Source organism: Tasmannia lanceolata, unplaced genomic scaffold (assembly GCF_043159265.1).
Source record: "Tasmannia lanceolata isolate RefF3 unplaced genomic scaffold, GAP_Taslan_0.1 ptg000015l, whole genome shotgun sequence".
Classification (NCBI taxonomy): Eukaryota; Viridiplantae; Streptophyta; class Magnoliopsida; order Canellales; family Winteraceae; genus Tasmannia; species Tasmannia lanceolata.
This window is the reverse complement of record NW_027518692.1, coordinates 38,518,754-38,528,984: the sequence shown is the minus strand read 5'-3', so window position 1 is coordinate 38,528,984 and position 10,231 is coordinate 38,518,754. Positions and strand designations below refer to the sequence as shown.

Here is a 10,231-nt window from a genome sequence, read left to right as displayed (position 1 = left end):
CATTCCTCTTCATCTATTGTTGGTTCAAGAGAGATCCATGGTGGGATCCACATCTGTTTTATTCCTCTTTCTCTTCACTTTGGATGCAGGTGAATTTTTATGTTTTTGGAATCTTTTCATGCGAAATGAATATTCCATTGTTTGGTAAGCTCAATTTCCATGGAAATTTTATTGCAATATTAAAAAAAAATTCTTTGTTTTCAAGGAAAACTACAATCTACTAAACCCTAGAATTATATTTTTCCATAATTTTCTTTTCCCTGTGGACATATATACCCAGTCAATTTCTCTTTGTTGCAATTTAGAGCCGAGCCGAGCCAATACTTGCTTAAGCGGAGCCGTTAATGCCGCTCTGCCATTCAAGTTGTGTATCTGAGAAGATATCAAAACGGCCGTACTACACTCTATTATAGTGGGCCCCACGGTCAAACCTTAACTCCCTTCGTGGTTAGTTCTTTTAACCACGGTTAATCCCATCCCGATAAATGCTCCCTTCCCTCTTTCTAGCTCGCGCTCACTTCTTTCAAGTTTTTCTTATCAGAGAGAGAGAGAGAGAGAGAGAGAGAGAGAGAGAGTGAGTGTGTGAGAGCAACCAAAAAAAAAAACAGAGCAAGATCGAGATTGAAAAATCAGTAGTTAAAATCCATGCCGGATTTCTGCATCTTCGGCACCTGAACATTTTTTCCGGCATCTGAAGTTACTGAAACATCGCCTCGAGAATCGCTCCATTTGCAAGGAAAATCTCAAAATCAGGTGGAAAAACAGAGCAAAATCGAGATTGAAAAATCAGAAGTTCAAAATCCATGCGGGATTTCTGTATTTCCGGCCTCTGAACATTTTTTCCGGCATCTGAAGTTACCGAAACTTCGCCTCGAGAATCGCTCCATTTCCGAGGAAAATCTCAAAATCAGGTAGAAAAAACAGTGCAAGATTGAGATTGAAAAATCAGAAGCTCAAAATCCATGCGTGATTTCTGCATTTCCGGTCTCTGAACGTTTTTTCCGGCATCTGAAGTTGCTAAAACATCGCCTCGAGAATCGCTCCATTTCCGAGGAAAATAAAAATGACGGTCTTCGGTCACTCCGGCGGCGGTTTTCTCGCCGGAAAACAGGTTTTTCCAGTCGATTACGAGTCGGAAGTCTCTCAGCGCCTGATCGAAGCCTCACACATCGGAGATCTGAAATCTGCCTTTGAATGCATCTCCGATCCGTTCGTCGACGTGAACTTCATCGGAGCCGTGTGTTTGAAATCGAGGAAAACGGAGGTTTTGCTCCACGGAGAATCTCCTTGCGAGGTTCGGATCGAGTACGAGGAGTTCAAGACCGATGTATCCGCTCTCTTCCTCGCCGTTCATGCTGGAAATCTGACTCTCGTACGGAAACTCCTGGTAATCAGACCTAAAACCTTTCTAATCTATTTTTCGCTTCAAATAGTCGTGATTTATGTAGAGAATGAATTTCGTTTCTTTGCCTCTTCGAGTTAGGGTTTTTTGGAGCTCAATGCCTGTCGTGTTCATGTAGAGAATGCTGTGTAATCTTTGAACTGGATAACTTAAGTTTTATTTATTTATTTTTGAAGAAATCGGCTGATCTTTTTTTTTTTTGGGAATGGATTTGACTAGCTTTACAAAGCTGATCTTCTATTTGATGATCTATTTTCCTGAGAAATTATATGATGGGTGATGAGAAAGTGTTTATGCGCCCCCTCCATCATATAATTTCTCTTAAGGTCATGATATTTTCACCCCCCTGCAGTACTTGGACACCCCTCTTATAACCTGATTTGACGTGAAAAGTGGGCAACTTTATGTCAAATCACGTTAACAGGGGGTGTGCAAGTACTGCAAGGGGGTGAAAAATTCTCGCATTTAATGCTTCACGATTTTCATACTGATTTACTTTTGACAAGTAATTTTTCTTGTTTTCTTATGTGCGTAATTTTACTTTTTTGTGAAATTTTGGAGATGCAAAAAAAAAAAGGAAACTCATTGCCTTTCTTGTAAAAAAGGTAATCTTTTTTGGTTTTTGTTTTTACCTGTAATCCTCTTTGCTACCTGATGTTCTCTTTTCCTTCTCAACCTGATTACATTTGCCTATAGTATTTATTTCAGTGTCAGTAATTTTCAATTGGGATTCATGATATCCGAAGATTTTCTGATATGTTGTGACGATATATAAATCAACCTCGCCTGATTCTCGTGACCTATATGAGGAGGGGGCCAAGTACTCTCTGATTTTTTTATTATATAGTTTTACAGTATTCTTCACTACTGGACAAGAACCTATGGAGTGCATGATATCTGAAGATTTTTACTGACTATCAGTTTTCTCGTCGTCATCCGTTTTTTTTTTTTTTTTTTTTTTTTGCTTCCTTTCCGAATCATACATGAATATATACATTGCTCTCGTGTATAAACTATTCACCTTTACTAGGTGTTTGATATTTGGGCTATGGACCATCGATTATACACTGAGATTCTGTGTAATTTTATTGGCATCAGGACAATTCGTCATCTTAATTTATTTATTGTACTAAATTTCACTATCGTGTTTTATCTGATTAGACAGACTTCATATCAATTGAATTGATTGTTATTAGTTATTTGTCTTTCGCTGTTGTTTGTCGTTGTATTGTTGTTGCCCTGTTTGTTTCCTCTAATGGCACTTGTTAAAGCTAAAAGTACTTATGGTGTGATGGATGCTTAAGTAATAATTGATCCCAACCATTCATTTCATAGACCTTGCTTTGGATCATCTATGACCCAAAATTCACATCAATCTCCGGTCTCAACATCCAATGATCTGTACCTTCTTCATTGAACATGGAAGTTTAAGAATTACATAGGTAGAACCCAGCCTGGTATTGGACATGTTTAAAGTCCTAACGTAATTCCTTTCATCAGCTCTGCAGCTTCTGATGTATTGGTTAGCTACCTAACATTTAGTATCAGTTTTGTTAAATACTTGTGGGTATGGTTTCATTAGGTACTTGTGGGTTTTGGGCTACATGAATAAAAGACCACGGTGAAAGCTGCCACAGAGTAGGACAATGGATGCAAAGCATGGTGAAATATTACAGTCTTGAGTGGGGTCTGCATAGGTATAGAACTAGGTGGGACCCGGCTTGGTATGGGTAGATTTAAAGGGCCTAGTCTAAGGCCCTCGGTTTGCGTGGAGCTTTTGGCCTATTCGGTAGGTACCCAATACTGTACCGAATTGCTAATTTTGGGTGTCTGTATAAAAGTTGATGCATTTGAATCTTACCCCATGCCACACAGGGCCCACATGCTTTAATGCTCTGGTATTTTCTTCATCTGATTTGACCAAAGACTACAGAGAAAAATACATGATACATCCCCTTTTGTCCCTTTTAATGATCCCCCATACCCCATTGCTGTTACATCATTTCATGTCCTTTTGTCCGATGTCCTCTGTATCCAACAAGCGTCCAACATACGTTATCACACAGAATCGAACTATCTCATACTTTTAATATACTGAAAAACAAAAGGAAAAAGGGCACAACTGCTTCTATTTTGAGCATTTCCACTGTGGAACTGTACTGGGTTGGCATTTTCTGACATTACATAACACGACAGTGTATTAGAAACATGGTTTTAAATTTCGGTCTCGGCCGAAACCGAAATTTTAGTAGAAAAACCGTAATAAAAAACATATTAATTAGTTATTTACCAAATTTCTGCCGTAATTACTGAAATTTTGGCCTCAACCGAAATTTGGTAAAAACTGAAATTTTGGTTTTGGTCTGAACCGAAATCCGCAATTTCAGATTTTTGGCTGAAATTTAAACCCATGGTTAGAATATGTGAGATCTCACTCTCTTGGTAGTAATTAGGCAAGTTGCTTAGATGAGCTAACCTAGCTAGATCATGCAACTAGATTAGAATTATCTCTTTTCATAGTTATCTAGATTTCATTCCATGTTTAAGAATCGTAGTACTCAGTTATTAATATTTATCTAAAAATCTCTAAGTGCTTTATATAAGCACTTGTCATTGTTGATTGGAATCAATCTAGTTTAATAGAAAATCTTCGATTTTATCAGAGTGTTGGAGCCGATGTGAACCAGAAGCTTTTCAGAGGCTTCGCGACAACGGCAGCGGTGAGAGAGGGACATGGGGAGATCTTGGAGATACTACTCAAGGCAGGGGCGTCTCAGCCCGCATGTGAAGAGGCCCTGCTCGAGGCTAGTTGCCATGGCCGTGCTAGGCTCGCCGAGCTGCTTATGGGCTCCGACTTGATCAGGCACCACGTTGCGGTGCACGCCCTTGTCACCGCGAGCTGTAGAGGCTTTGTTGACGTTGTTGATGCCCTCATGAAGGTAAACTCTCCCTCTCTCACTCTTTCTACCAAACCTTGAGTTTTTTTCCTAATTACTTTCTTGTTTGGATTGCAATAAAATATTTCTTGTATTCTTCCCATCAATTAGAGCGATATGATATGATATGATTGTGGTTAATTTAGAGCGATATTATCATAAATTGAAGGTGCCTCTAATTAAAAATGGAATAGTGTTGGGGAACCACTGCAGCAAGTTTTATATGGAGAGTCCTTCAATTTATAATGATATCTACCTAAATATGGCATAACCATATCATTTCCCTGTGAATTGTGGAAATGAAAAAAAAAATGTTAGAAAATTATGTTTCCCAAGAAATGTTTTTTCTTGCAATCCAAAGAGGGAGGAACCAATGTGGTGTTTCCAATCCCTTTCCCAGCATTTTCATCCCCCTTTATTTGACAATCAAAGGAGTTGGAACTGGAAGTCATTGTTTGGATTGCAAGAAAACATTGCTGATGAAACAATTTTTCTTGGGGGAATTTCTTCTTTCCACAATTGACTTACTAGTTAGGGGTGCAACTTAGGCTGGGCTGGGCTGGGCTGGGTTGGGTTGGGTTGGGTTGAGGCCAACCTTAGCCCAACCCAACTCGAGATAGCATTCCCTCCATCCTAACCCAACCCGACCCGAGCCTTGGAACAAGGAAGGTCAACCCTAACCCAACTTGCTCAACTTAAGCAGTGACTTTAAGAAATATTTTTTCCTTTTGAAACTTTTTTTTATAGAAAACACCCTCAATCCCAACAGGGCCTTAGGAAAAGACAAACAAATTGGGTGCAAGTACTGAAAAAAGTGGGTGGAAATATGGCTCTCACAATAATCCCTGCATAGAAATTGAATGAATTTGATTTTTGGCAGTGTGGGGTAGACGCTAATGCCACAGATCGCGTCCTCCTTCGCTCATCCAAACCATCCCTCCACACGAACGTCCACTGCACGGCCCTTGTGGCCGCCATTGTCAGCCGTCAGATCTCCGTCGTCCGCCATTTATTACAGGTACTTCCTCACTCCCAACTCTTCCCCTTCCCCTCCTTTTAACCAAACTACTGATATTGACACTACCATGTTTTAATAAATGCACAAACTCAGCTTGTCGTTTCTTTTTTAATTGGCATCGGATATCTTTCTAGAAAGTGTAATAACTTCTGACAGCTGTTTAAATATGAAAGACAAGATGAGTTAGTGCCAATAAAAATAGCTTTTAACTAAGCCTCTTTAAATTTTCCCTCCTTTTCACTCGAACAGGCCGGTGTAAAAACCGACACGAAAGTAAGACTCGGGGCCTGGTCATGGGACACAGCCTCGGGCGAAGAACTCCGTGTGGGCGCAGGATTAGCCGAACCCTACAGTGTCACCTGGTGCGCAGTAGAGTATTTCGAGGCCACTGGTGCTGTCTTGCGCATGCTCCTCCAACACCATTCTCCCAATACCCTCCACTACGGCCGAACCCTAATCCACCACTCCATCCTCTGCTCCAACCTCTCCGTACTCACCGTTCTTCTAGACTCCGGTGCCGACCCCGAGTCCCTGGTCAAAACAACCCGGAAATCCGATTTCCGGCCGATTCACATGGCCACCCGGCTGAGTCAACCCAGAATCCTCCAACGTCTGATTGACTCAGGTTGCAACCTCGACTCACGAACCGAGTCCTCCTGTGAAACCGCTCTCATGCTCTGTGCCAGATATAACCGAGACGAGTGCCTCCGGGTTCTTGCTGCGTCCGGGGCTGATCTCGGCCTGGTCAACTCAGTGGGTCACTGTGCCAACTCGATCGCCTGTTCCAACCTGTGGAGCCTCGGTTTCCAACAAACAGTGCTTGACGTAATCCGTGATGGAAAGATCATCCGATCCAGCGATATCTCTATTTTCTCTCCGGTAATGTTACACAACCAATTACTCAAAAACCTAAAGCTGTTTGGATATATGGATTTTATAATGCGGAATTGTAAAACCCTGGATTTTACAAAGCTAAAACCTAGATTTTTAAGCTAAAACCTGGATTTTACAAGATTGAGTGGTAACACACCTTATTTACGCATTTACAATGCAGTTTTGAGGATTTCATATCAAGATTTTAGCTTTAAAAATTCTGGGTTTTAGATTGTAAATTCCGAGATTTTACAATCATGGATTATAAAATCCATATATCCAAACGGCCTTTTAGAGTGGGTGTTATTTCATCATTTATACGTCAACACCCCCTCACGTGTGGCCCTTGTTTTTGGGTTGGCCCTGCAAGTAGCACATAGTACACGTTGATTTTTAGGGCATGTTTGGCAACCATGAATAATTATTTCATGGAATATTCATGGTCCAACTGAGGAAGAGGAGAGCGAAGTAGGGAGGGGGAGACACTTTAGAGGGCAAGGATAAATAGAGCATGAGAAATTCCTAAAGAACAGTGAAAACAAATACACTACTTCCCATTTGGGTTTCTTTCTCCATATTTCATAGGGCTTTTCATGCTCTCCTCATTCCTAACCTTTGAAGTCTCCCCTTGTCCGCCCATGTCTTGCAAGTGACTCGACTAATATTCCATGGAATGGTTTTTCATGGTTGCCAAACAGAACCTTAATATCAAGTAGTTGTTGGGTTTTGAACCCTAGCGCGTGAAACAACCAATTACTCCAAAAAAAAAAAAAAAAAAAAAAAAACGAACCTGGAGCTGCCTAGAGTTTTGTTTTTTTTTGTTTTTTGAAATGGTAATATTATAAATGATGGAAAATAAAAAATAAAAAAATCAGGAGACCGAGATGGAACTCCCACATTTACAAATAGAAAACGAGAAGACAAAAGAGATGAAATATACAATCAACGGCACACCACTCCTCAAGGAGGAAGGTGGTCAAACCACCTAAGAGGACCACCAGATACACCACGCTTGGCAAGCGCATCCGCCTTATCATTTGCCTATCTTCTAACATGTTGATATCTGGTAAAACTCATTTGCCTAAAGTTTTGTTATTTAATCATTTATGCTTCAACAGATAATGTTCGTAACCTTATCCGGCGATGTAGACGCTTTGAAAAAACTCCTCGAACAACCACACATAAACATCAACGAACAGGACAAAAATGGCTTATCCCCAGTCATGGTCGCAGCCATGGAAGGCCACGTGGAAGCATTCCGGTTACTAGTCTTCGCCGGGGCCGACGTAAAACTCCGTAACAAAGCCAACGAGACAGCGATCACATTATCAGAGTTAAACAAAAACCGTGATCTCTTCGAGAAGGTAATGCTCGAATTCGAGCTCGAGAAAGGAAATTGCAAAGGCTTCTATGCACTACATTGTGCTACCCGCAGAGGAGATCAGGCTGCGGTTCGTCTTTTAACGAGCCGAGGCTATGATGTTAATGTGCCGGACGGGGATGGGTACACCCCGCTCATGTTAGCCGCGAGGGAAGGCCATGGATACTTATGTGAGATCTTAATCTCGTGTGGGGCTAGGTGTGACATTAAGACGCCATGTGGTGAGACAGCGTTGTCTCTTGCTAGGAAAAATAAAAATAGGGGTGGCGTTGGTAAAAATGGGGGTGGGAGCGAGGCGGAGAGGGTGATATTGGATGAGATGGGGAGGGTGGTTGTGTTGAGTGGGGGAGAGGTGAAGAAGCATACGAAGGGAGGGAAGGGTGCGCCGCATAGGAAGGTATTGAGGATGGTAGGTGGGGCCGGGGTTTTGAGGTGGGGGAAGTCGAGTAGGAGGAATGTTGTTTGTAGGGATGCGAAGGTGGGGCCAAGCATGGCGTTCAGGAGGAATAGGAAGAGGAAGGGGGATGGGGATGAGGTTGGGGTGTTTAGGGTTGTGACTTCCAAAAATAGGGAGGTGCATTTTGTGTGCGAGGGTGGGGATGAAATGGCTGCGCTTTGGGTGAGGGGGATTAAGCTTGTGACTCGAGTAGCTTTTGGGGTTTGATGGGGAATTGAAGAGCGAGAAAAGAAAAGGGTTTGATGGGGAATTGAAGAGTAAGAACAGAAAATAGAGGGGAGGGGGGGTTACTTACAAGTTAGGGTGTAAAGACAATTTGGGAGTTCGTGAGTACTTCATCTCGAAGTATTTTTAGTGTTGTTCTCATTTTTTTTGTTTCTGCTTTGTATGTCTCGAAGTATTTTTAGTGTTTTCATTTTTATTTATTTTTGTTTCTGCTTCTTATGTAAAGTTTTTGTCTTCTTCTTTTTTGAATTGTCAAGAGGTGTAAAATCTTAGCTCGAGGGAAATTTGCAGTTTCTCTTCTTTCATGGCTTATATGATTTCGGTTGGTTAGGGTATGTTTGGCTACTTTGAAAAGAAAAAAATAATAATAATTTCCTAATGAATTCTTTTTCTGTGAGAATAGAATTTTAAGAAGATTGTGAGTTCATTTTTTGGGTAGAAAGTTTTTAGAGTAACATAGGCAAAGGTATTAAGAGATGCTTTTGCCAAAAGTATGTAAGGGCCCGTTCGGATACCTCCCATTTTGTATTTGGATTTGAAATTGAGTTTTGAATACAAATTGAATAGATCCGGCAGCTCATGTAGAGGGAGACAGAGAAGGAAGGGGGTACTTCCTAGTGGAGTGGAGAGGTTGAGGAGCAAAGAGGGTCAAGGAAACTGTCACATCTTTGGATTTTCAGTTTCTTATTTCCACAACAAATTTAGAAGTCTGATTTTTTCCCGCTGCTGAATCAGAAATCCAAGAATTTGATCCGATCCAAATTACAATGCAAAAAGGGCTGAGAAATCCAAATCAAAATCTTCTCGGCATCCAAACGGGCCCTAAGTGAATTTTTAAATCATAAAATTATAAAAAAATTATGGAATCTTCATATATCAATGTGGAAGAATGTGGATCCAATTTGATTACTGAAGAACAAAAGATAAAAATTCCACTCACATCTAGTAATTTGGAATGCTGAGCTCTACAATGGTTTAGGTGGTTCATTATAATACAAGGCCGTGTGAGTTGGACAGAGCTTGTGGAAGCCTTGTGTAAAAGATTTAACTCCAATGCTAACGATAACTACTAGCTCCTTGACACAACTAAAATAAACCACTTGGGTTAAGGAATATCAGGAGAGATTTGAAGATTTAGTAGCAAGAACCACTGGGTTAACCGTAGATCGAGTTCTTTGCTGTTAGCCTCACTACTTATTAGTGGGGTGAAAGAAGAAATTTGGATTGCGGCGCAGAAGTTGAAGCGAACTATGTATGATCAACAAGGCTCGGCCTTGCTTGACTATAAGAGGAGAATGTGGAAGCAATAGTGAAATGCAACAGGTGGTGTAGCACCATGAGATAAGAGTCGACCACACATGGAAAGTCGCACATTGCACCTGGGTTTACTCATGTGCCTCAAGTCTAAAGTAAAAAATTTATTTGACAATGTATTATTTTATCTATGGTACAAACCCAAAACCATTCTTGCATTCGCCAAGTCTACGTTGCTAATCGAAAAGAAGGAGTGTTACTGAAGTTTTGAATTTAAATTCAAATTCAAATCTAAGAGGAGTTATAATTGTATTTGTATCAATCAATCCCTACAAATTTGGGACATATTTGTTGTATCCCATCTAAATATGCTACATAGAGAAGATGAAAATTTTCATACCTCTTCTTATTCAAGTTCAGTTGCCCAGAGGATTGTGCTCAAGTCCTAGAAGCAAATAGCCACTCCTATGGAGGAAGACCCCTCATCCTCAGACGTTGGTGGTCGGAAGTTTCCATGGAAAAAATGAATCTTACATCTGAATGCCAGAATAGCTAGTGGAATACGAAAGGAATCATCAAAATAGCTAGTGGAATAGGCCGCTTGATGTATATGGAGTCCCAAACCACATACACCCAGAGATAAAAGATCAGGAAGAAGGTGCCCATGATCAGGAAAAGAAAGCGA

General features: G+C 40.8%; 1 protein-coding gene across 1 annotated transcript; it reads left to right on the top strand.

Annotated features, from left to right (window-relative positions):
- Positions 1-542: 542 nt before the first annotated feature.
- On the top strand, positions 543-8,633 carry LOC143845494 (ankyrin). The gene is made up of 5 exons (XM_077353863.1): positions 543-1,387; positions 4,066-4,341; positions 5,219-5,356; positions 5,606-6,235; positions 7,348-8,633. Exons 1-5 carry the CDS (start codon positions 1,064-1,066, stop codon positions 8,272-8,274), a joined length of 2,295 nt encoding a protein of 764 aa, XP_077209978.1. The 5' UTR covers positions 543-1,063; the 3' UTR covers positions 8,275-8,633.
- Positions 8,634-10,231: the final 1,598 nt, after the last annotated feature.